Genomic DNA, 26,486 nt, shown 5'->3' with positions numbered 1-26,486 from the left:
ATCCCTCCACCCCCCAGTTGGTGGTTATATCAAACTATAATGGTGATTTTTTTTTGTATATGGATGCACTCGCTCCTGATGAGTGGATAGAAGTCCAGGAAACATTGTTAGGCTTATTTTGATGCATTCATTTTATATTTATGATTCTAGATGGTTTTAGTGCTTTACCACCCTGATATAATGTTAGGTCTACTCCATTTGGGGGACTGTGATGTACAATATTTACTTTCTGTGTCATGTTGGTGACTATCCTCAATATGTATGTTGATACTTTGTATTTTATATGCCAATGTGCTATTATGCATTTATATGGGTTGATCCATGCCCTATCTTTGGTCTAATAAAGAATATAATTTTTTACATATGTATATGGTTTTGTCTGGCTCTACCCCACGTACCTCATCCAAAGTACCACCCTCCCCCCCTCTTTTTTGCATAAGCAACCAGGCATGGAGGCACAATATTCCCTGTTGCGTCTCATTCCAAAGTCCCACATATTCCCTTTTTTCTTTGGCTTCTGTTGAATGATCCTGTAGTAAAACAATATTCGATCAGCGCATGCAAACCATGGCTGTAGTGCTGATCTATGTGTTCAGTTCTGACAGTCCTCACTGTCAGGGTATAAAATGTGTGGATGCGGGGATCTGTGGGGGTTCTTTTTTTTTTTTTTCATTCAACCCGCTGGTTAAACAAATAAAAACTCTGTGTTTATGCCATGCCTAATACAGTCTTCCTCAAGTTGTAAAAACCCTAGATTGTCTCTAGCTAAAAAGTGACAGCTCTTTGTAGCTCTGCATACAAAAAAAAAAGAACATCCACAGTTTTAATAAGTTTGTATTGGGGTTACATAGCAATTGTGTGCAGGAGTACTAATAATTATGTCACAATATATAATATTTTAATGGCCATTATTATTACCATTACCCTTTTTTCTTTTTACTGACCACTACACCCCCTCCTTTAGCACGTGCTAACACCTGAGATGCTGAAAAAGACAGGTGAGCTACTGAAGACAGAGGGGGTTCGCTGGGAAATGAAGGTTAAGACTGGGTTCACACATATGCAAATTGGATGCGGCTTACTGCCGCATCCAATTCGCAGAACCTTTGAAAATATCTTCTTTTCAGTGGGTCTGGTTCACATATGTGTGTTGCATCCGCACTGCACAAAAAAAGTGTATGTTTTTTAGGGAGTGTAGTGTGAATTGCAGGCACATAATCTTCAATGGGAACACATCTGATTTGCAGATGTGTTCCATTGTGAACAAGAATTCTCTCCCCCTCTTCCTACACCTACCCCCTCTCCCTGGTCTGCTGATCCTCAACTACAACAGAACCTCTGAATGAATCGATTTTTATCTTTGCAGGGAAACAGGAGCTGCAATTCGCACCGGACTAGTGTGAACCCAGCCTAAAAGCGAATTCCCTCTACTAATGCCTCCCTCTTCCCTGACAACGTCTGTCCACAGCACTGGTCGCTAGTAAAGTACTCTCCTGTTATGTGGCCTTGATTTAAACACACTTTGAATCAAAAAATGTAGGAAGATCAAAATGTTATTATATGGGGGCCAAATTATCTGAAGTTTAGCCCTCGAAAGGAAGAGTAGAGTTTTTACCACGTGCCATTAATACATGTAGGCAAAGGCAGGGAGATTGTGCCCACTAACTGGGATAGCCAAACTGGAAGTTTGAACAAGTTGTAATATATCTGGGGAAGAGGGGGGAAGTCAAGTCACAGTGGAGATGCATCACATGCGGGATTCCTTCTCCACCTCAAATGCTGCACATTCTTCTTTAGTGGCGTCTTCTGTGTGTTCCTCCTTCTTGGTGCTACCATTTTCCTGCTGTGCCCCATTTTCTGGTGATTTTTTTAAAGTTCTCTTCTTAACCATACATATAAACCAAATAAATAAGATGAAGGATGGAGCTCTGATCCCAGCTGTGAGACCAAGAAAGGTATTTCTGTGGATGGGAATAAATAGGGTTAAATAGGATCTCCAAACAAGTAAAAACTGAATTACAAACACAAGTATGGGAAATATTTGCTTGCTAGTATAGATTGAACATATATGTGCAGCAGCCAGGCAGGACAAGTGTTGTTCTGGGAGGGCGTATAGGAACATCATCCCAGAAGCATGCCTTGCCTCCAGGGGGCCTGCAGCGGCTTGATCTGTGACGGATCACACAGCAGATCACAGATCAGGGTACAAGGTCACTATGTATGGCAATGGTATCATGTGATCGCTGTAGCCAATCACATTGACAGTGGTAAACAAGGCTATCATTAATGATGCTAATGTTTACAGCTGTGATCTCTGTGATTTTTTTCACAGCAATCACAATGTACAGGGCCCAACATAGCAGCTCTTGCCAATCATAAATATCACAGTAGTATTCAGTGACAGGAAAGCAGCTGAACACTGTCCAATCTGATTGCTCATACAATCATCATGGCTGTGTAAGCAGTTTCAGTGTAAAAAATCACACCTTCCCCCCAGAGCAATACAGTGTCACTACGGTGACACTGCACTGCGCTAGTGACAGTATGTAAAAGAAAAAAAAAAGTAAATTTTTTTTTACATACTGTACTGTCACCAGAGCAATGGAGGAAGTGCTGTGTCAGTATAATGTTATTGTATTGCTATGGGGGTGATCATGTACAATGGTTAGCTGCTCTGATATCACTATACAGCATGTGCTAGACATATAGACAGTAGACATGTGCAGAAAAGAAAAAAAAAATGTTTAGTTTCTGATAGATTTGTTATGTTACTAATTTCGTTTCGTCATGGAATTAGTTTAGTTTGGTTTCGTAATTAGTTTAGTCTTGCTTAGTTTTAGTTAAAATTCATTTAATTTTCATTGCAATTTGTTTCCTTTATTCATTTTCTAACGAATTCCAACTTTTCAGAATGATCAGAATTCGGATTGGTTGAAAAACGATCGACCGATTTGAATTGTGTGTGAAGAAATAGCTGGTTGTTAAGCAGCGGGCAGGGAAAGCCAGCCGGCTGCATCCTTAACAACCAGGAGTCATCATCGGTCGTCAGTGGGCTTCCCCACTGACAGATGAATGTAAAGAAAAGAATGCCGGCAATAGACAAATGTTTAAAAAAGGGCGTGGGGCCCCCCCAGTCCATACCAGCCCCCAGGGTCCCCTCCAAAATCCATGCCAGACCCTTATCTGAGCATGCAGCCCAGAAAGGTTAGGAAAGGTGAGGAGGGGGGGGGGGGGCAAGCGACCATCCCCCACCCTCCTGAACCATACCAGGCCTCATGCCTTCGAAATTGGAGGTGGGTGCTTTGGGGTGGGGGGGTGCTCTGCCCCAAAGCACCTTGTCCCCATGTTGATGGGGACAGGAGCCTCATCCCCACAACTGTGGAAACTGGTTATGGGGGTCTGCGGGCAGGGGGCTTATCGGAATCTGGAAGCCCTCACTTGCGTCTGACATATGCGAGTAGAGGAGAGCCGATCGGCTGCTCTCCTGAGAGGGGGGTCTGCACTGATTGATTATCAGTGCAGCCCCCCCAAGGACGCCCACCCAGAACCCACCAGAACCACCAGATGCCCACTACTGATGACCACCAGGAATACCAATCTGTGCCCAAAAATTATGCCAATCTGTGCCAAAAAATAATGCCAATCAGTGTCCATCAGTAATGCCTGCCAGTGCCTCCTTGCCTCCTTTATAGTGCTACCCATCAGTGCCCATCCATGCTACCTATAAGTACCCATCTCTGTAGCCTTTTAGTGCCCATCAGTGCTGCCTATCAATGCTCATCAGTGCCGTAAATCAGTGCCACCTATTAGGGCCCATCAGTGCCACCTCGTCGGTGCCACCTCATCAGTGTCGCCTAATAAGTGCCCGTTAGTGCAGCCTCATCAGTGAAAGAGAAATCATACTTATTTACAAAATTTTATAACAGAAACTAAGAAAAACATATATTTTTCAAAATTTTTTGTCTTTTTTTTGTTTAGCAAAAAATAAAAAACCCAGAGGTGATCAAATACCAACAAAAGGAAGCTCTATTTGTGGGAACAACATGATAAAAATTTAGTTTTTGTAATTTAAAAAGCGACTGAAATCGACAGCATGTGTTTAGATTTTTGCAAATTCCCATTGGCTTGCAGCGCTTCCCACCTTGGGCTCGGGGGAGGCTGCAATGATGGGCACGGTGAGGATGCATTGATGGGCACAGTAAGGCTGCAATGATGGGCACGGTGAGGCTGCATTGATGGGCACAGTAAGGCTACATTGATGGGTACAGTAAGGCTGTAATGATGGGCACAGGGGAGGCTGCATTGATGGGCACAGGGGAGGCTGCATTGATGGGCACAGTAAGGCTACATTGATGGGCACAGTAAGGCTGCATGGATGAGCACAGTAAGGCTGCATTGATGGGCACAGTGAGGCTGCAATGATGGGCGCAGTGAAGCTGCATTGATGGGCATGGTGAGGCTGCATTGATGGGCATGGTGAGGCTGAATTGATGGGCACAGGTGATGCTGCATTGATGGGCACGGTGAGGCTGCAATTATGAGCATGGTGAGGCTGCAATAATGGGCACAGTGAGTCTGCATTGAACCATTATCACACATTGTGTTTTTTTTGTTGATATAGCATAGAGGTTAAATTATTTTGTTGTTAGATCTGTTCTATATTTATTTTTTTGATGTATGTGAATTTTGGAGGTGTCCTCGTAAACTATCACTTTACAATAAATGTTGCACTTTATTTGTTAAAAAAGGAGTGCGTATATTACACACACTTTTTATTTTTGAGGTTGGGTGGGGAATCTTGGGTGAGTTTCCACTCTTTTTTTTCCCAGGACTTGACCCCTGGGTATAGAACCGTGTCAGTCAGTCCGAGCCTGACAATCTGCCAGTGAACAGCGTGAGCTTGGCGAGTGCCCAATGATCTATTAACCATTGCTGCAGTACTACACACGCTACACTCCGCCACTGAGAAGGACAGCATGTGTTTTGATTTTTGCAAATTCCCATTGGCTCGCAGCGCTTCCCACCATGGGCTTGGGGGAGGCTGCAATGACGGGCATGGTGAGGATGCATTGATGAGCACAGTAAGGCTGCATTGATGGGCACGGTGAGGCTGCATTGATGGGCACAGTAAGGCTGCATTGATGGGCACAGTAAGGCTGCAATGATGGGCACAGGTGAGGGAGGCTACATTGATGGGCACAGGTGAGGCTGTATTGATGGGCACAGGTGAGGCTGAATTGATGGGCACAGGTGAGGCTGAATTGATGGGCACAGTGTCAGGGCTGGCTTAGCCCTTCCTCCTCTGGGCTGGCCGATCAGCTGTCGGCTAATTGCCAGCTCTCTTCTCTTTCCACAGTTACCAGCTGTTCCCGATGATGCTCGTCTGACCTGCCTATTTAAAGCCTTCCAGCTCACTTTTTCCTTTGCCTTCGCGTTAATCACATCACAAGGAACCATCTCCTGCTGTTTGTTTCAAAGACTGGCTTGCTGACATCCCTCCTGGCTTCTTATCCTGCTTGCGGCTGCTCTCCTTGGATCCCTGACTTCTGGCCTGGCTGATTACCCGATCTGGTTAATGAACTTTGGACTGGCTGACTACCCGATCTGGCTATGCTTGACTACGCTTTTTTCTATTTACCTTTTATTTTTATTAATAAACAAGTGTGATTTGATTGTACTTCTGTCTCAGTCTGTTTCATGGTTTCTGACAGTACGCGAAGGCCATGAATTCAGAAGATACAGTCAATCCACTTGTTGGTAATATTTTTCAGATTGGATGGGCAAGATCACTGCATGGATCAGTTTGCCTTGGCATTACAAACGCTCCTGAATCACAAGGCTCACCTGGAATCCCCCACGGTGGCTGCTCCGGTACAACCTGAGTCGCAGGCCGTCCCTGCTGCTGCGCCAGTCTCTGTGCAGGCACCCGCCCCGAGTATTACCTCTATAAGAGGTATGTCTGGTTCTGCTCCGCTTCCCCAGCAATTTAGGGCGATCCAGTTCAATGCAGAGGGTTTCTCAATCAGGTTGAGATATACTTCGAAATGCTGCCCCAGGCGTTTTCCACGGACAGAAGCAAAGTAGGTTTTGTGATATCTTTGCTCTCTGAGAGAGCCTTGGCCTGGGCTAACCCTCTATGGGAGATGCAAAAACCTGTTGTCTTGAGTTACCCTCAGTTTGTGACCTCCTTTAAAAGGGTTTTTGACGTTCCCGCACGCTCCGCTTCTGCTGCCAAGTGCCTCATGTCCATCAAACAGAGTACGAGAACTGTTGCCGACTACACCATTGAATTCCGTACTCTGGCAGCAGAGGTTGCTTGGAACAATGAGGCCCTCGTGGCTGCTTTTTCTCATGGTCTCTCGGATTCCATCAAGGATGAGATAGCAGCCCGAGATATACCCACTGAGCTGGAGAGCTTGATCTCGTTTGCCATCCTCATTGACTCCAGACTCAGAGAAAGACTTTCCCTTAAGGAGCGCTTGAGGAAGGCTCCTGTACGTTTAGCTCCGAGCTTTGTAGTCCCACCCATGCCTCCCTCCCCTCCCATGCCTCCTGGTACCGAGTTGGTCAGTGAAGATGAACCCATGACCCTGGGCTTCACGCGTCTCTCTGCGGATGAGAGAGTCTTTAGTAGAAGGGAGACATTGTGCCTTTATTGTGGCCAGGCAGGTCACTTTTTGAAGTCTTGTCCTACCCGTCCAGGGAACGCCCGAACCTTGACGTCCTGGACAGACCTTAGGTGGCGTTGTTTCGTCCCCAGTTATCCAGAAGGATAAGCCCCTGGTTTTGGTCACCCTTTCTTGGGCTGAGTGGTCCATCAAGATACAGGCTCTATTTGACTCTGGGGCTGAAGGCCTGTTCATTGATGCTGCATTTGTTTCGCAGCACTCGATTCCGCTGCAGCTGCGTGACACTCCACTTGCCATTGAGGCTCTTGACGGGAGACCTTTACAGCCTGCCCATGTGACTCATGAGACGGTTTCGTTGTCCATGGCCGTAGGGGCTCTTCACCATGAGATAACCCAATTCCAAGTTATTTCCTCACCCAGATCTCCGCTGGTTATTGGTTATCCTTGGTTACAGAGGCACAACCCTTCTTTTGATTGCTGAGGTTCTCTCCTGGTCACCACAATGCAGTGAGACATGCTTCCTGAAGGTATCCAAGGTCCTGTGCACTGCTATACATCTACCAAGTATGTAACATTGCTTTTTATTCACATTTACAAATACATATTCTTTCACTTTATGTACCCATTTTGTTTGTTATAAACTCCTTTTTTAAATAATTGATGCATTAGGCCACGTGCCTACCTTTTCATTCTTTACAAACCACCACACATAGCTGCAACAAATCTCAGAGGACATCGTTGATAAATTCCTTGAAAACTGCCAGGGCGTTGAAAAGACCAAAAATGGCATTACAAGGTTACGGTAATGACCTGTTCTGGCAGTAGGCGCAGTTTTCCATTCTCCCTCCTTGATCTTCACGAGATTGTATGCCCCTCTCAGATCAAGCTTCGTAAAAAAAAACGTTGCTCCCTTGAGGCGGTCAAATAACTCTGTAAACAATGGATAAGCATTCTTAATCATGATTGAGGCCCCTAGAATCAATACAAGGTCTCAGTTCACCCTTTCTTTTTCGCAAAAAAGAAACCAGCACCAGGAGATGAGGATTTATGGATGAATTCTTGAGAAAGTGAGTCGGCAACATACTACTCCATGGCTTTGTCCTCCAAGCCACAAGGAGGTATAGCACCAGGTTGAAGGTCAATTGCATAATCATACGACCAGTGTGGAGGCAAACTACCAGCTTGGCCTTTGTCAAAGTCAATGCTAAACACGCGGTACTCCTCTGGCAGTGAGGAGAGTGAAGAGGTGCCTTGGTGACACTTTCTGAGAACATGTCTTCCAGCATTGTGGTGACCAGGAAATAACTTCAGCATGAAGCCAATCAAAAGAGGGGTTGTGCGCCTGTAGCCAAGGATAGCCAATAACTACTGGGAAATGAGGTGAGAGAATGATTTGGAATTGGATTAACTCCTGATGAAGAGCCCCTACGGCCATGGTCAACGGAGTAGTCTCATGAGTCATATGGGCATGTTGTAGAGGTTTCCCATCAAAAGTCTCAATGGCAAGTGAAGTGGCACAAAGCTGCAATGGAATCGAGTGCTTAGACACAAAGGCACCATCTATGAACAGGCCTATAGCACCAGAATCGAAAAAAATGTTCTCGTACTTTGTTTGATGGACATGAGGCTCTTGGCAACAGAAGTGGAACATCAAGTATCCTTTTAAAGGAAGCCACAAACTCTGGGCAACGCAGGACGACGGGTTTTGCGTCTCCCGTAGAGGGTTTGCCCAGGCCAGGGCTCTCTCAGAAAGCAAAGAAATCACAAAGCCCACTTTGCTTCTCTCTGCGAGAAATGCCTGGGGCAGCATCTCAAAGTATATCCCAACCTGGCTGAGAAACCCTCTGCATTGAACTGGATTGCTCCCAAATAACTGGGGAAGCAGAGTGGAACCAGAAATACCTCTTATAGGGGGAATATTCAAGCTGGGAGCCTGCACAGAGACTGGAGCAGCAACAAGGATGGCCTACAACACAGGTTGTACCAAAACAGCCTCAGTGGGAGGATCCAGGTTAGCAGTGCGAATCAGGAGCGTCTGTAACGCTATGGCAAACTGATCCATGAGTTGATCCTGCTCATCCAATCTGGAAAAAATATTACCAATAAGTGAATTGCATGCATCTTCTGAGTTTATGGTCTTTGCCTACTGCCAGGAGCCATGAATCAGACCGAGACAGAAGTGCAGTAAAAATCACACTTTTTAATAAAATGGTAAAAGGGTACAAACAGAGCAAACGTAGTCAAAACATAGCCAGGGTTTGCTAACCAGAGCGGGTAGTCGGAACAAGCCAGTGGAACAGGAATCCAAAGATCAGTGTAGCAGAGGCAGTAAACAGGATCACGAACCAAAAGGGAAGTCAGCCAGGCAGAAGTCTTTAACAGGATAACACGGCACAGAGTGTCCAGATATGTTGACCAGGCGAAGCACAGGACATCTGATCCAGGCAGTTTAAATACCCGGCAGGGCTAGCTGATGAGCAGGAAATGAAGAGCAGGTGAGTCGCTGTGGAATGAAGAGTATTGGCAATTAACCGACAGCTGAGCACAGAGCTCTGAGAAAGAAGGACTGAGCCCAGCCTGACAGTGACATGTGACGTCAGAAGGGTGCAAGACCAGCGGGTGATGTAACCGTGTGGCCTCGCCCCTTGCCTATATAGGAGTTGTCAAAGCGAAGAGAGCACATACAGCAGGTAGCCTCTTAAGAGGCAAAGCGCTTTTTGACATTTTTCTATTTTTTTGGTTGGCAGGGCGGCAGGGTGGACGATGGATGGACATCGAGGGACATTATTCACATGGAGGGGTCGGGATCTGGGGGCCCCCTTGTTAAAGGGGGCTTACAGATTCCGATAAGCCCCCCACCTGAAGACCCCGCCAGCCACAGCCCAGGGTTGTCGGAAAGAGGCCCTTGTCCCCATTAACATGGGGAAAAGGTGCTTTGGGGTGGGGGGCACAGAGCCCCCCCTGCTCCAAAGCACCCACCCCCCATGTTGAGGGCATGTGGCCTTGTATGGCTCAGGAGAGTGGGGGGCACTCGATTACCCCTCCCTTTCCTGATCTGCCAGGCTGCATGCTCAGATAAGGGTCTGGCATGGATTTGGGGGGGACCACTCATAATTTTTTTATTTTGGCATGGGGTTCCCCTTAAAATCCATACCAGACCTGAAGGGCCTGATATGGACTGGGGGGAGCCTACTCCATTTTTTTAAACATTTTTCTGTTGCAGGGCAATTGCCAGCATTCTTTATCTTTATATTCATCTGTCAGTGGTGAAGCCTGCTGACAGATGATGACTCATGGTTGTTAAGGATGCGGTTGGCCAGCTTTCCGGCTCGCTGCTTAGCAACCAGCTATTTCTTTATACAGAATTCAAATCGGTTGATCACTTTTTGACCGATTCAAAATTCTACTTGACCTGATGAGTTGGAATTAATAAATTAAATGAATTTTAAACTAAAACAAAACTAAATTTAACGAAAACTGAACAAAATTAATTCAGAAACTAAAGTAAACGAATTCCATAAGGAAACAAAATTTTGAAACTAAACAAATTTTTCTGTTCTGCACATGTCTAAAAAAAAAATTACAACTTCACAAAACTCGCCATACCTCCTACTAAAAATCTGGGCTGTCTACTTTCCAAAAAACGGTAGTTGTTCTGTCCTGGCATTTTAGGCCCTCACGAAATAAGGCAGTCAGTACATCTGGATTGATCAATGTTCAAAATATATATACCATAATTTGTAGACTCTATAACAGGGGTAGGCAACCTTGCCCTCCAGCTGTTTTGAAACTACAAGTCCCATGAGACATTGCAAGATCCTAACAATCACAGGTGTGACTCCTAGAGGCAGAGGCTTGATGGGATTTGTAGTTTCACCACAGCTGTAGTGCTGAGGTTGCCTACCTCTGATCTATAACTTTCACACAGACATTAATATACACTGATTTTGATTATGTTTATCAAAGAAATGTAGCAGAATACATTTTGGCCTTAATTTCTGCAGAAAGATTATTTAACAGAAACAAATTAAAACATGTTTTTGTCAAATTCTTCAGTCTTCTTTCGTTCATATAGCAAAAAATAAAAAACCCAGTGGTGATTAAATTCTATCAAAAGAATCAATTTTTTTTTTTTAATTATAAAAATATCACACTGCTGCCTTGCACAGACTCATCATTGGATCTCACCTTCTTATCCAGCCATGTGCTCTAACTCTGTGCTCCCTCCCACAGTCCCATAGCATTGCCTATGGAAGTTCCCTCCTTTACCTCCCGCTCCCTGCATTACTCCCAGCACCTCCCTCTGAGTTCACAAAAGCCAGAACTACAAAGAAGGCATCAGGTATCAATGCGTGTTGACAGTATTGACTGTCAGTGCGCATTGAGAACAAGAGTGGAAACAACATTGGGCAGTATCATTGGGCAGTATACATGTTGATTTGTGGCAAAACCCCCAGGGACAACGAACATTTTCTTATGGACTAAACTGTCCTAATCCAAGTTCTAGGGATACATTTCTGGATGCTAACAAAGCTTAACAATTAGTGAATTTTGACTGGTATGTTTAGCTTTTAAGTGATGGAAATTCTTTACATTGCACCAGAACATTTACCGTACCTCACTTTTAGCAACTGTTAAATAGAATTGAATGTCTTCAGTAAAGTTTCCATCGAGAAAGATGGAGATCAAAAGACATTTTTTGGTTTAAAGAAGAGCATGCAGGTTCCATTAAAGAGCTCACCGGAAGGATTCGGTATCATACATACGACAGGCCCCTTTTCCTCCACAGAACCTTGTCCCCCATTTCAGGCAGGTTTTGTCTAATAGGGCTCCAAAATAAATAGGAGCAGGAATTCCAGCTGTGATAGGGAGACAAAACAACACAGATTACCAGAGCTGACTTCTGAGCCCGATCTAGGAAACAACCTCATCAAGAAATCAATCATGGCATTCATACCCACCGAGTGTTCTCATTAGTAACATAGAGACTCCCATCCCCAGTGACTTAAGCTCTGGACTCACTGACCTGTAGAAAATAAATTGAGATAGGTCAGTGCATTGTATACGCTGTACATTAGAAGGAACGTGGGGGCACAGTTTACAGATGACCTTTGAACAGAATTGTCCTGTATGACCTGAATAGGCAGCCACCTAGGGGGCATATGGACTCACCAGAGGATGATGACAAAGTATGCAGATCCACCGATTGCATATATAAAGGTGGAAAAGATCTGTATGATGATGTAGGTTACAAACATACTGGCGCAGTTGTCAGTGGGTGGACACACCCCCAGCCTGACAGATGAATTGGCTGATGGGAAACCCATAGATTCGATACACGAGCAGTTATGGTAAACCTACATGGACACAAAGCAGATAAAATGATAATAGAACCCGCTTTACCTCCAGAGCAGAGGATTATGGAAATTGAACTTACAACAGCCTTCCCTGCCCCTGAGGATGATTTGCAACCAGCCAAACATGCGGACAGGTACGTTAGTTTATTCTGCCCACACACTGGATCCCACCGGCTGGACGAACAGTGGCACTCCGAGTTACAAGAAGAGAAAAGGCTACTCTCACCAAATGTATTCACTTTACTCCTGGAATGAAATGAGAAAACAATGTTGTTCTGATCGCCATACAGTATATATGCATTTATCTTACTGTTGCTTTAAATTGGTATCCATTACTGGCAGGAACTGTAGTACATTATCCTCACTTCCTGTCCAAAAGACATATTGCCTAAAGAGGAACTGCAGTATGCTCACATAATTTGTAATAAAAACATCTTTGCCATTCTGAAGCTTCCCTCCAACCACTTTGCATATTATTTTATATATACTGTGATTCTGTACTTGCCAAATATGCTGCAGAAATCTCAATTCACTGAGTCTGGCTGTAACCATTTTAACTGTGGGCAGCTGAAGCTGCTGCCTGTTCACTTCCTGGATTTACACAGACACACAGAGGCTCTGCAGCTCTCATTGGCCCTCTTATGACTAATACCCCCTCCCTTCCTGGCAAACATCTCACGAAAGTTAGAGAAAGAGCTGTGCATGATGTCACAAGCCTAGGCTTTTTACCAGACAAGAAACTGGAAGTGGGCTGTATAAGGTATATACTAGGGATGCACCGATGCCACTTTTTTGACACCGAGTACGAGTATCGATACTTGACATCATGTACTTGCTGATACTGATTACTGATACCTATTGTCTAAGAAAAGGGGTGGTTGGAAGTGGGGGGGGGGGGGGGTTGTTGTTTGGGAGCCGGGTGATGGCAGGGTGGGAGGGGAAGGGGAAGTGAGGGCAAGGTAGTTGAGGGTGGGGTGAAATAGGGATTGTGGGGTGGGAGAGTTTAGATGGAAAAGGCTGTGATCACTGGGGACTGGGGGGGGGTGGGTATAGGAGGGTTATTGGGAGACATGGGGCAGAGGTGACAGCTGGTAGAGGGAAGGAGGAGACAACAGGCAGAAGTGACTGCAGGCATGGTACAGGAGACAGTCAGAGATGGCAGGCATGGTACAGGAGACAGACAGAGACTGCAGGCATGGTACAGGAGACAGTCAGGGACTGTGGGCATGGTACAGGAGACAGACAGAGACTGCAGGCATGGTACAGGAGACAGCCAGGGACTGCAGGCATGGTACAGGAGACAGTCAGGGACTGCAGGCATGGTACAGGAGACAGTCAGGGACTGCATGCATGGTACAGGAGACAGTCAGGGACTGCAGGCATGATACAGGAGACAGACAGAGACTTCAGGCATGGTACAGGAGACAGCCAGGGACTGCAGGCGTGGTACAGGAGACAGCCAGAGACTGCAGGGATGGTAGAGGAGACAGTCAGGGACTGAAGGCATGGTACAGGAGACAGCCAGGGACTGCAGGCTTGGTACCGGAGACAGGGACTGCAGGCATGGTACAGGAGACAGTCAGAGACTGCGGGCATGGTACAGGAGACAGTCAGGGACTGCAGGCATGGTACAGGAGACAGGGACTGCAGGCATGGTACAGGAGACAGTCAGGGACTGCAGGCATGGTACAGGAGACAGTCCGGGACTGCAGGCATGGTACAGGAGACAGCTAGAGACTGCAGGCAGGAGGAGGCGGGGAGGGCACTGTCCGGGGGGGAGGAGGAGGCGGGGAAGGCACTGTCCGGAGGGGGGGGGGGAGGCGGGGAAGGCACTGTCCGGAGGGGAGGAGGAGGCGGTCCGCTCCCAAGCGACGTCACTTCCGGTAATGGGTTCCAGTATTGGAGCATTTTCGCAAGTACCGATACTCACGAAAATGGCTAGTATCGGTGCCGATGCCGATACCGGTATCGGTGCATCCCTAGTATTTACTTATGTAAGGTGTTTTACTATCCAAAGTTAAAACAACAAGGGAAGAGGATTTAGTAGATGGAAAGTTGAAAAAATGACTGAAGGTCCGCTTTAATACCTTCTGCAGTGAAGAAGCATTGGAATATATCCACTATCTCTTAAAACTGGCCTTGGAAGCATAATGCCGCATACACACGATCAAACTATCCGGTGGAAAAGCAAAATCCCAGAGGATGCTGGGACTGTGACATCATAATGGGCGGCGATGTTCCTATATAAGTTGCCGCACACCGCACCCCTGTCACTGCGGCCAGAGAGAGCAACGAGTCAACATCTCAAGGAAGAAGAAGAAGAAGAACAAGAAGAAGAGAAGGCGGCAGCGGAGGCCCAGCAAGAAGAACCGAAGAGGGGGACAAGACCCCTGAAGAAGAAGAGGCAGAGACAGAAGACCAGGCTACCGCTAGTAAAAGAGCTAAAGGAAGAAAGCGGAGGCCCGGCAAGAAGAACCGAAGAGGGGGAAAAGACCCCTCGAAGAGGGGGACAAGACCCCTGAAGTCGGAAGAAGACCCCCGGGTGGCGACGAAGAAGAAAGCCGGGCTCCTCCGCTAGTAAAAGAGCTAGCAGAAGATAGCAGAGTAGTCCGGCGAGAAGACCCCCGAAGACGGAAGAAGACTCCTGGAGCTTTTAACCCTTGTGTGTTGTGTTTTATTTACCGTATATACTCGAGTATAGGCCGACCCGAGTATAAGCCGAGGCCCCCAATTTACCCCCAAAAAACTGGGAAACTTATTGACTCGTGTATAAGCCGAGGGTGAGACATCCCTGTGTCCCGTCCATCCCTGTGTCCATTCCTGTGTCCCGTCCGTCCCTGTGTCCCGTCCGTCCCTGTGTCCCTGTGTCCATCCCTGTGTCCCTGTGTCCATCCCTGTGTCCATCCCTGTGTCCATCCCTGTGTCCATCCCTGTGTCCCGTCCGTCCCTGTGTCCCGTCCGTCGCTGTGTCCCGTCCGTCGCTGTGTCCCATTCGTCGCTGTGTCCCGTCCGTCGCTGTGTCCCTGTGTCCCGTCCGTCGCTGTGCTGTGCTGTCCGTCCATCCCTGCCTACCTGTGCCAATCTGCAGCCTCTCTGTGTGCCACGCTCTCCTCCTGGCAGACGGCGGCCATTCCTCTGTTCAAAAGCCGCGCCTCCCTCTCTGTGATATGCGGAACACTCAATTTCCCAGCAGTCAGTGTTCCGCCTATCACGGACATCCTCTCATCCTCGTCCATAGTATGAGAATGAGCGGATGTCCGTGATAGGCGGAACACTGACTGCTGGGAAATTGAGTGTTCTGCCTATCACAGAGAGGGAGGCGTGGCTTTTGAATAGTAGAATGGCCACCGTCTGTCTGCTCGATACGCTGATCGGGCAGGCAGACGGCGATGACTCGAGTATAAGCCGAGGGGGGCACTTTCAGCCTCAAAAAAGAGGCTGAAAATCTCGGCTTATACTCGAGTTTATACGGTACATTTTTTCACAGGTGAATGGGTAGGGGTACATTGAACCCCATACTCATTCACATAGGGTGGGGGGCCGGTATCTGGGGGCTCCCTTATTAAAGGGGGCTCCCGGATTCCGATAAGCCCCCCGCCCGCAGACCCCGACAACCAACAGCAAGGGTTGTCGGGAAGAGGCCCTTGTCCTCATCAACATGGGGACAAGGTGCTTTGGTGTGGGGGGGGGGGCTGCGTGGGATGGCTACAGTTGGAGAGGGAGCCTTTCCTGCCTCTGCACCAGCCCATTGTCTCTAGCACTCTACGGGACCTGGCTGTCACACTGACAGCACAGTCTTGCAGAGTGGTTCCACTGATGTAATCAGCAGGGCCCCTATGTCAATGTTGCATGTGCCCCGCTTGTATCAACAATGCTGACAACAGCTCCAAATATACAGAGGTCAACGGACCTGTGATCACAGTGAAAGCGTTCTGCTCTTCATTAATTTATGAGTGTGGCTTGGCAGCTGCATCCCTTATTCATAAAGTAGTGTTTTGTGTAAAATGTAAATAAAAATAAAAATAAAATAAGTCAGGTTAGTTTTTACTACATCTTTCTACATCTTTCGTTCTCTTCTTTCTCTTCCCTTTTTTTTTCTTTGCAATATTTTTTACCATCTCTTCGTAAATGTTTGTAAAGGGAGGATTCATTGTTTTTTGTACAGTGACTTTAAAAAAATTCTTTGTAGAAAAAACATAATTTTGATACCCTTAATAAAGGGACTAATGGTAAAATAAAATTTGCATTTTAGATGAATTATAAATGTTCTTATTTCCGGCATGTGACGGACCGCCTGGCACCCCGCCTGGGTGCCTGCACCAATATACATGCCAGGACCCATAGTCAGTAAGCAAGAGGCTACCCTGCAGCCCCCTCCAAAAGCTCCTGTCCCGGTTTAGTCTGTCACATTTCTCCCTCATCAAAGATAGACTAACCAGATCCCAGACCTCCACCTGTTCTGGACCTGCATTAGTTGGGCAGAGTGAACCCCCATAATCGGTCCAGATGATTTCCATTCTTGGCTGCAGAGAAGAGCTGTCGTCGGTAGGTATGGAGCAAAGGGCATGGTTCCTCTTTACCTTTCCAGGTATGCTGCTGGGGAGAGTGTGCCGACTGCCCTGACTCCCTGGAGCCGCGATAGGTGCTAGTGCCAGTGCCTCAGCTCGAGACCCCACATCCTCCATTCTGACTGACTGTTGGGGAGTCAGGACGGATTCCTTCGCTCCCAGACTGTGGATCTGCCACTGGGAGGGAGGACGACCACCTCTTCTCCCAGACTGTGTGGATCTGCTGCTGGGGGGTGATGATGGCTTCCTACTCTCCCAAGTCCTTGAACTGCTGCTGCTGGGGAGATGAGATGGCTGCTCCATCTCCTGTACTCTAATCCAGCTGCTGGGAAGACATTTCTCTGGTACTGTCTCCTAGGTGAACATATTCTTGCTGGGAAGAGAAGACTGTTTCCTCTGCTCTGGCTGACTGTTGGGGAGGGAGGACGGCTTCTTCTACTGTCACACTGTGGATCTGCTGCTGGGTAGGGGGACAACCACCTACTCTCCCTGACTGTGGAACTGCCGCGTGGGAGATGAGTCAGCTGCTCTATCTACCGCACCCTCAGCCGGCTGCTGCACAGATCCATTCCTCCATCCAAGCTCGTCCTGTGCAGAAACAGGTTTATCAAGGTCAGTCAACATTTGCTGCATCTACCATAAGAGCTCCACTTTCACAGTTGGGGGTGGAGGCGGGCAAAGCACACTGTTACTCTCATTGCTGACACTTCAGCTGGGATTTCAAATCTGTTGGCTGGTAGGTCCCAACAGTCCCTGGCAAAGGATGCCCTGCCCAACTGCTGAGCAGAGCCTAGCAGCCGTCTGTAGGCGATCTCCAGCTCCCATTCCTGAATGGCTAGAACCTCCAACTCTTCTCTTCTTCGGATGTTCAGCATTCGATCTCTATAATTCATGATTTCCTCCAAACTATACTCCAGATAGCTCCCAAAGTCAGGGTCCAGTACAACAGCCCCAAGCTGCCATAGCCAAAGTCTTCCATCAGGCTGTCATCCACTGTCCAATGGCACACTTGGACTACATGCCAGCGGAGGGCTCTGTAGCTCTCAACCAGCAGCATCCCTGCCGGAACCAGCCTGCTTTACTCAGCTGCCCACTGCTTGTGTGATTTTTCTCCCAATAACAGTACCCGCACTTTGTACCTTTCCTGCATGGGGGGAGAATTTTTCCCTGGTGGCGCTGCTCGCAGTCTATAACTGTCTTCCAGAGTTCCTGGTGGACAGAATCATACCATTCCAGCAGGACCTAGATGGACACTGGTCCGCTGTGCTGCATTTCTCTAAGCCTCCTTCCGAATTCCTCTTCCATGGTGGCTGATATCTGTACGGCCCTTCTTCTGCTAACCAGACCTCAGATCCTGGTGGTGGTTTGGATGTCCCAGACTGTAGGAAGCATCACGCTGCTGCCAACTGTGAACCACTTTGGCACCCTGCTTGGGTGCTTCCTTCCTCCAAACAGTGCCTCCAGACTAAGAGCTAATACCAGCCCTTTTTACCCCAAGCTTCATACACAGACAAGATTTTGGATAGAACCAAAGGAATGACTGTTTATTGAAACTCAGACATACTTTATACCCCACAGGAGAACATTTCCCTTTTGAGGATATTAGCATGAAAATACAAACTTTAAACACCAATCGGTCTGTCACATTTCTTCCCCACCAAAAGTAGACTAACAAGATCCCAGAGGTCGACCTGGTCTGTACCTGCATTAGTTGGGCAGAGTGAACCCACATACTTGGCCATAGGGAAGGATTGACTTTAGTAGGTGTGGGACAGAGGTCATGAACCCTCGGAGAGGAGCCGACGGAGGAGAGGAGCTGACTTCAGCTTGGAATAGAACTCCGGAGTAGTTGCTGGTGCTGGGCAGAGGTAGGTAGCACTCTGCCCTGATGCCAGCGCTTCTGCTGGGGACTCCACATCATATGCTCTGGCTAACTGTTGGGGAGGGAGGCTGGCTTCCTCCACTTCCAGACTCGGGCCTGCCGTTGGAGTTGAAGGATGGCAATCTTCTCTTCCTGGTCCCCCCAGAACTGCTGCCGGACGGTGCGGGCAGAGGGCCATAGCACTTTGTCCTGATACCAGCGCTTCTGCTGGGTTTGCAGACAAGGGTACCCAGAGCTAGTCAGCACTCTGTCCTAGAGCCAGAGTTTCAGCTGGAGGAGTTTGTTGTAACTCCACAGATGCTGCTGGCGTGAAATCCCATGTCCTTGTCAGTTGTGTGGGAAAAAGGCCGGCTGCTTCTTCTCTCAGAAAGGCTGAGGCTGCTTTTGCTGCTGGGCAGAACTCAGTGATGTTTGGCCCTGATGCCAGCTTGCCAGGTTGTTCCTCCCTAGCAGAAAAGTCTATTAACTCCCCAGCCTCTGGAGCTTGTAGCGGGGAATAGAGGTTCACCATCTCGTCTTCCTGGAATCCTGGAGCCACTGAAGGTGGTAGGCAGAGGTTGGCAAAGTTCTGCCCTGATCCCTGCACTCCAGTTGAATGTTCCTCCAATGAGAAGTCAATTAAATCCATGTTTTCTGGGATCTGTTGCTGGGGAGTGAAGTCCTTGCTATGCCCACCCATGCTAATTAAAACTAAAGTTTAACGGTTTAACTATATTGTATTACCACTGGTTCCCATCCTATTCAGTTTTCTATTGACCAGTTAGTGGTAACTCATGTCATTTCTAAATAATGTCAGCCCAGCCACTGTACGAGCAGAAATGTAAGGAGCATCCCTACAACTCCCTCCTCCTTACTGGTACAGTGAAAGCACAGGAAAGTGTTCCGGGCATAGTTTGTATTGTTATGCAAGGACCATCCTCGCAACTCATGAGGAATGAGATACACTTTGGTCGTTTGTCTTGGGTGCGGGAGGACCTTGTTCAAGCACTGGATGAACCCTCAGAGAGATGCTATGCTTCTCCCTGTGTAGAGATAGCTTGGGATTTAGCCTGCCTAGACCTACAAACGTGAATGAACCCATCCAAGCTCTGAAATCCCAAAGATTAGGAAAATACATTTTTGCAGAAAAGTAACAAAGAGCTTTGAAGCCTAGAAAAATTATATTCTTAAGGATTATATGGAGATTGAGACATTATGCATTTTAAACCAAAATAACCACGCATTATCTTTCAAAAGAAATTATTAATCGACTTGCCCATTATAAGTCACAGTGATCCCAGCAACATCATGGTTCTCACAGCCAATGATAAACACAGAGAGAGACATGATAAAGGCGACAAATGATGTGATAAGCGTCATTTTAGATGCCGACAGTAAACCGAATTTGTACTTCTTCATGATCAGCCCTCCCAAGAACATGCCAATAGCGGCAGCTGGTAAAGTGGATACTCCTGCAAGTGAGAAAATCCAGTTGTTAGAAGTTTATCAATTCAGATGGAAGAAATTATCAGTACCTAAGTGCAGGCAAAATAGTCTTCTATTAGTAATTATCTTCTATCACCTACCAATCAATATTTTAATTCATGTTATATTTGTGCACAATGTGTTTTTCACCTTTTTTTTTTAACTTAAATTTAAACCCTCCATTTTTTAATCACTTACTAAGCTGCAGCATCTTTATCTTTTATTCCTTGTCTATGTAGCACCTTCCTAGATAGGTTGCTGGGATGTTAGGAAATTTAAGTTCCTTTTGGCTCCTCTGTTATCATTGGTGCAACTATTGATTGCTTTTGCTATTCTAGAAATCATAGGCTGCGGGTTTGATTATTTCCCCCTGCATTCTAGATGTTTCTAGAACATAGTAGGCTGTAAAGTCAAATGAGCAGCCTGAATATTTTTTGTGCTTCAGCCAATCCATGGAGGGGTGTGCAGAGCAGATGGCTGGCACAGGTTTGGAACAGCAAAGGTTTGGAACAGCAGGGTCTTCCCATTGAAGGGATTCCACCTATCTAGGTGGTAGTGGCAACCCCCCTTCCTTCAGCAGTTCTACTTATTCAAGCTGATGTTCACTGAGGTCCCATCTGTAGTGGGCCTATCTCTAAATCCCTCTGGAGTTAAAGATCTGGTCTGGAGAACTCACTGAAGAGTGCACGGTGGAAGCTGAAGGGTGCATGGCTATCCTGTGGCATTAACATTTCCTCACTGAAGAATTTCCGACTCTCACCCTCTGCTTCCTGCTCCCACTGCCACTGTAACCACAGTAGTCTTCTGTGTTTTTCAATGACAGCTGGTATGGAGTGGATGTATATAGAGGGAGATGTGTGCAGAGATCCAGGGGTGGAAATGAGATGTTGCACTCTGTATATAGTGCACCCGATCCCTGCACTCTGTATACAACACATCCCTAAACTCTGCACTCTGTATACAGTGCACCCCTGAACTCTGCACTCTGTATGCAGCACACTCCTAAACTCTGCATCCTATATGTAGCTCACCCCTGAACTACGCACCCTGTATAAAGTGCAGCCCTGAACTCTGCACTGTGTATACAGCATATTCTTGAACTCTGCACTGCATGTACGTAGCGTACTCCTTAGCTCAGTACATGGCATAATCCTGAACTCTTCATTCTGTACGCAAAGCACCTCTAAACCCTGCACTCTGTACATAGTGCACTCCTAGAACACAACCAGCCCTTTGACATGCCGTCCATAGAGAGAGCCATGACTCCTGCGTAAATGCATACACATAATAAATGAGTGGACAACTTCTAATAAAGGAGATGACTACTTCCAAAAAATGAGAGGACTACTTCTAATAATGCAGGGGACTACATCTGATAAAGGAGGGAAAATCATCTAATAAAGGAGAAGATTCATTCTGATAAAGAAGAGGATCACTGCTACTAAGAAGATTTAGGGAGGCCCGCAGTGGATGGACTAGGAGGGAAGTAATGGAGGGCCGGGCATGACGGGGATGTTTAAAGAGGAAGTAAACCCTGATGGGTGTACTTCCTCTTTCATTCCCTGCAAAGGCAAAGCATAATGGACTACTATGCTTCGCATAGTAGCCCATTATGTGTCACTTACCTGACACAGGAGCCAGCGATGTCACCGCTGTCCCCTGTAGTCCGGCGCATCCATCTTTTCGGTGGGGTCTCGCAGCTCCGCCGCTGTCATTCGGAGGAGCCGCGATGACGTCACTCCCGCGCACGCGCACGGGAGCTGACACGCGCGGCAGCTCCATTGTTGGAAATGCCGCACTCAGTGCGCCTGCGCGCCGCTGTCTACGGCGCATGCGCCGTAGACAGCGGTGCCTGTCTTCGGGCAAATATCTCCTAAACCGTATAGGTTTAGGAGATATTTCTTGGACCTACAGGTAAGCCTTAATGTAAGCTTACCTGTAGGTCAAAGTGGTTTGTAAGGGTTTACAACCACTGTAAGGAAGCTAGAGGGTTAAGCCTCAGGGTGAATAGGCTGAGGGGGAGGAGCTGGTGGAGAGTGTGAGGGATGGGGGAGGAGCCCTATAAAAGGTGGAGTGGGCGGAGCAAAGTTCAGTTCGACGGAGGGGACAGAAAGAGGAGGCAGTTTTTCACCACTGCTCCTCTGAAGATGGTGGACATCGAGACCATGCTGGCGGGACTGTGGCGGCAAGCGGAGGAACGCGGACCGGAGTGGCTGCGGGAGCACCTCGGGGGCCTGGCGGGGACATCGGGACCGGACTTGAGGAGGGGTGAGTCATTGCAATGCGCGCGGAGGTCGCGGCCTCCGGCGCGCTTTTCACCTGGGCCTGACCCTCGGCCGCCTCGTGTAGTAAGAAGCCCTGGGGAGGACCGATTGCTCCCCCCAGCCAAAACGGGCACAGGGGGACTCAGGGGGCCCAGAGCGGTCTTCACGCCGCGGCCCGGGGGGGTGGGGTGGGCGGGTCACGCGGCCGGCGTGCTGCTGAAGAGACCGTGGGGGGGGGAGGGGGGTTGCTGCAGCAGGACACAGTGCTGGGGGAGGGATGGCTTTTGGGCTGGCTCTCGCAAGGATTCAGCGGCCCGGAGCAGGGGGACAGCAAGTCAGCTTGGGGAGGTACGTGGACCGCCTGCAGGCTGCTCCACCCAGAGGGATGAGAGGAGCGCCCGAGGGTCCACCGTCCCAGGGGCTGGCAGGGTTGGCTCGCTTCGCCAGGCTGCCACGGAGGGATCAGCCGGGGGCGTGGAATCACCTATGCGGGTTGTGGCTGCAGCTTCCGGGGTCTCTTCCCCCGAGGGACTTACACCCCCGCCTACATGGGTTCAGGAGGACCGGTCCGAGGGGGAAGTATCGGATGAGGAGGAGCTGCCTGTTCCAAGGGGAGATGTCGCCAGTCCGGCTGTGAGGAGTGTTCCTGGACAGCCAGGTGAGTCCCCTGATGCGTTTTTATTGTCTAATGCATTGCAAGGTTTGTTGGGGGTGGTGCAGGCGGGCACAGGGTGGCCAGTGACGCCTGTGGGGTGCGGCACGGGTGTGGTGGGGGTTTCTGCGGTGGCGGTGCCGGGGGCAGGGGTGCGGAACCGGCTGGACAGATGCGGGACCTGTTGGAGGGATTGCGGGCCTTGGTGGGGCGTTTCGACCGGGGGCCGGCCTCGCCGCCGCCGGTGACCACATGGGTGGCTTCCCCGGCGGGGGAGCTCGGGGTGGCCTCTGGGGCCACGGGGGTTACGATGCCGGTGGCACCGTTGGTGCCGACTACAGAGGGGGGGAGGCGGGGCATCTGGGGTTGACGCGGGCGAGACAGACTCGGTGGCGCGGTCGGACATTGTTCGGTTGGCCGACGCAGCGCGGTGTGAGGTTTATGTGTGTTTTGAGGGGCTGCTGGGGGCCCACTTGAAACAGGAGGTGCGGGACAAGATCTGGAAAGGGGAGTATGTCGAGATTTTCTCGCTTCTCCCATTGGAAAAGTTTAACTTGCACAGGGTTAAGCCTGATGATTCCAAGAAGGAGGATGAGGAGAAGCGGCGGTATCGGCTGATACCGCGCACTTTCTCTAATTGGCTGCAGGCGTTTGCCATTTTGGCGAGCGTCATTGGGGAGAAGAGCCCGGAGCATTGCTCGGCGCTTTTCTGTTATATGGATGCGATTGGGGAGGCCCATCGGGTTTATGGGGGGGTGGCGTGGCTCCGGTACGATGAGCAATTCCGGCATCGCAAAGCGGTGCGGCCGGAATTGCGCTGGGACCACAAGGACATCAGGTCGGGATGAGGCTTATGTCGTCGGCGAGGGCCCCGCCTCAGTTTCTTCAGGGGGGGGCCGGGAGTGCGCCTACCTCGGGACTGCCGGCCGGGAAAAAGTGGGGGGTTTGCTGGCAGTACAACGAGGGAGCCTGCAAGTTCGGGGGAGTGTGCAAGTTCAAGCACGAGTGTTTGCGGCGGGGCTCACATGTTGTCCCGGTGCTTCCGTAAAGGGAAACGAGTTGGGGATGCTGCTCAGAAGAGGGAGGACGCCGGTGATGCTGGCAAGGATGCTCCCTTTTCTAAGTAGGTATCCGGACGGGGCCGCGGGTCGCGAAAAACTTGAAGTCCCCATTGGAACATCCGGGGGTGGTGGATGACCAAAGGAGGTGGCGCTCGGACGCATGGGGGGGGGGCCGTTTGGGGAAAAGCCGTGGCCCGACTTGGTGGTTTCCCCGTTGGGGGTGGTCCCCAAGAAGGAGCCGGGGAAGTTTCGGCTCATTCATCACCTGTCTTTTCCAAAGGGGGGCTCAGTGAATGATTTCATTGACCCTGAGGTGTGCACGGTGTCCTACACGTCGTTTGACGCTGCGGTGCGGTGAGTGCGGCGGTATGGTCAGGGGGCGCTGATGGCCAAGGCCGATGTGGAATCGGCGTTCCGGCTGCTTCCGGTTCATCCTGATAGCTTTAGGCTGTTGGGGTGCTACTGGCGCGACAAATATTTTGTGGATATGTGCCTATCAATGGGTTGCTCGATCTCGTGTGCGTACTTCGAGACGTTTAGCTCCTTTTTGGAATGGGTGGTGAGGGACGCTTCGGGTCTGGAGTCGGTTATCCATTATTTGGATGACTTCCTCTGTGTGGGCCCGCCTGCCTCCGCTGTGTGTGCGATTTTGCTGTCTACGTTGCAGCACATCGCAGGCAGGTTTGGGTTCCCTTGGCGGCCGATAAGACGGAGGGTCCGACGTCGGAACTGAGTTTCCTGGGGATCGTGATCGACTCCCGGGCGATGGAGTGCCGGCTGCCGGAGAACAAGTTGGTGGAACTGCAATGGGAAATTAGGGACATTCGGGGCCGGCGCAAGGTCCAGTTGCGGACGTTGCAGTCGCTTTTGGGTAAGCTGAACTTCGCTTGTAGGATCATTCCCATGGGAAGGATTTTCTGCCGGCGGCTGTCGGCAGCTACGGCGGGTGTCAGCGTTCCCACACATTTTGTGCGGTTGGGGAGGGAGCATCGGGAGGATTTGCGGGTTTGGCACGAATTTTTGGGTTCTTACAATGGTAGGGCCATGTGGATGGCGGGCCCTGTCAGCAATTTTCACTTGGATTTGGTCACGGACGCTGCCGGTTCTACTGGGTACGGGGCATTTTTCAGGGGCAAGTGGAGCGCGGAGCCTTGGCCGGAGACTTGGAGAGCAGCGGGTTTTTTGGGCAATCTGGTTCTGTTAGAACTGTTTCCGATTGTATTGGCATTGGAGCTGTGGGGGGAGGAGTGTAGGAATCTGAAGTTGCGCATTAATTGCGACAACATGGGGGTTGTGCAGGTGGTGAACCGTGTGTCGGCTTCATCCCCTCCAGTTATACGGTTGATGCGGCAGTTAGTCCTTCGTTGTTTACAGTTGAATGTTTTTGTTTACGCTGTACACATACCGGGCGTGGAAAACGAGTTGGCTGACTCCCTGTCTCATTTTCAGTGGGACAGGTTCAGGGAGCTGGCTTCGGGCGTGGAAGCGGACGGGGCCTATTGCCCGGAGTGGATTTGGAGGCTGCCATTGGAGTCGCCGCCGGATGGATCCGGCAGTCTGTGAGTGCGCCCACCTGGGCGGCCTATTCCAAGGTTTGGTCTGAATGGTCAGGTCTGGTTCGGGAGGCAGGGGTAAGTGATCGGGGCTCCGATTGGCGGTTGTTGGTACTTTATTTTGTGGCCAGGAATATGGAACGGGGGGTGTCGGTGTCCGCGATCGGACGGAAACTGGCGGGTTTGACATTTTTGTTTAAGCTGTTGCAGGTGGAAGACTGGACTAAAGATTTTTGGGTGTGTCAGGCGCTGAAGGGTTATCGCAGGCAGCACAGGACGAGGGATACGCGGAGGCCGGTTATGTTCACTACCTTGCAGGCGATCTGTGCTCAGCTGGGGTGGGTGTGCTCTTCGGAGTATGAGACGCGGCTGTTTACAGCAGCGTTTTCTTTGGCCTTCTATGGGGCGTTTCGGATTGGGGAGTTGGTTAGCCCGTCCAAAAAAGTGGCCGGGGGTTTGTTTGATGGGGATGTTCAAGTGGCAGTTGATAGGGTGGGGCTCTGGCTCCGCAGGTCAAAAACGGATCAGAGCCGGGATTCAGAGTGTGCCCGGTGGCGGCGGTGTGGGATTTTCGGGCAGTGAGACGGGGGGGGGGGGGGGGGTCCTGTCGCATGAGGATGGGTCCTTTTTGTCTAAGTACCAATTTGTTTCGGTGTTTCGGAAGTGCTTGCGGGCGGTGGGTTTGGATGGTAAAGTATTTGCGTCCCATTCGTTCCGGATCGGGGCGGCCACGGAGGCAGCCTGGTGCGGTTTGGATGAGGCGGCGGTTCGCCGGATAGGGAGATGGGAATCTCGGCGTTTTCATTCATATGTTAGGCCACAGTTGGTGTTGGTTTGATTGTCTTCTAAAAAAAAAAAAAAAAAAAAAGAAAAAAAAAAAAAGGTATTAAGTTCTTAAGGTTGCCCACCTGCACAAATCTTTTGGGCTTCGTTTCGGGTTTGGGGGGCTGGCGTGGTTGTTGTCCTGTCAGGGTGGATGCACTGTTACTGGGTGGAGGCTGTTTTACGCTGTTGGTTTTTCTTTTCAGATTGAGGTCCGGCTCGCCTCGTCTGGAT

The 26,486-nt window shown here is 49.3% G+C and overlaps 1 protein-coding gene across 1 annotated transcript in view; it reads right to left on the bottom strand.

Moving 5' to 3' along the window:
* Positions 1-818: 818 nt before the first annotated feature.
* LOC143960266 (solute carrier organic anion transporter family member 1B3-like) overlaps positions 819-26,486 on the bottom strand; it is a 95,102-nt gene continuing 69,434 nt past the window's right edge. Inside the window, exons 10-15 of the mRNA XM_077468673.1 lie at positions 19,692-19,887; positions 12,067-12,232; positions 11,802-11,986; positions 11,591-11,655; positions 11,371-11,488; positions 819-1,961 (exon numbers count right to left, since the gene is read on the bottom strand). Of these exons, the coding sequence (XP_077324799.1) occupies positions 1,748-1,961; positions 11,371-11,488; positions 11,591-11,655; positions 11,802-11,986; positions 12,067-12,232; positions 19,692-19,887 (944 nt within the window). The 3' untranslated portion in view covers positions 819-1,747. The remainder of the gene's footprint in view (positions 1,962-11,370; positions 11,489-11,590; positions 11,656-11,801; positions 11,987-12,066; positions 12,233-19,691; positions 19,888-26,486) is intronic.

The sequence above is a fragment of the Lithobates pipiens genome, unplaced genomic scaffold (genome assembly GCF_037356315.1).
Source record: "Lithobates pipiens isolate NorthernLeopardFrog02 unplaced genomic scaffold, aLitPip1_a1.2 Scaffold_8, whole genome shotgun sequence".
NCBI classification, from domain to species: domain Eukaryota; kingdom Metazoa; phylum Chordata; class Amphibia; order Anura; family Ranidae; genus Lithobates; species Lithobates pipiens.
The sequence above is the reverse complement of the archived record's forward strand: the minus strand, read 5'-3'. Positions and strand labels throughout refer to the sequence as shown.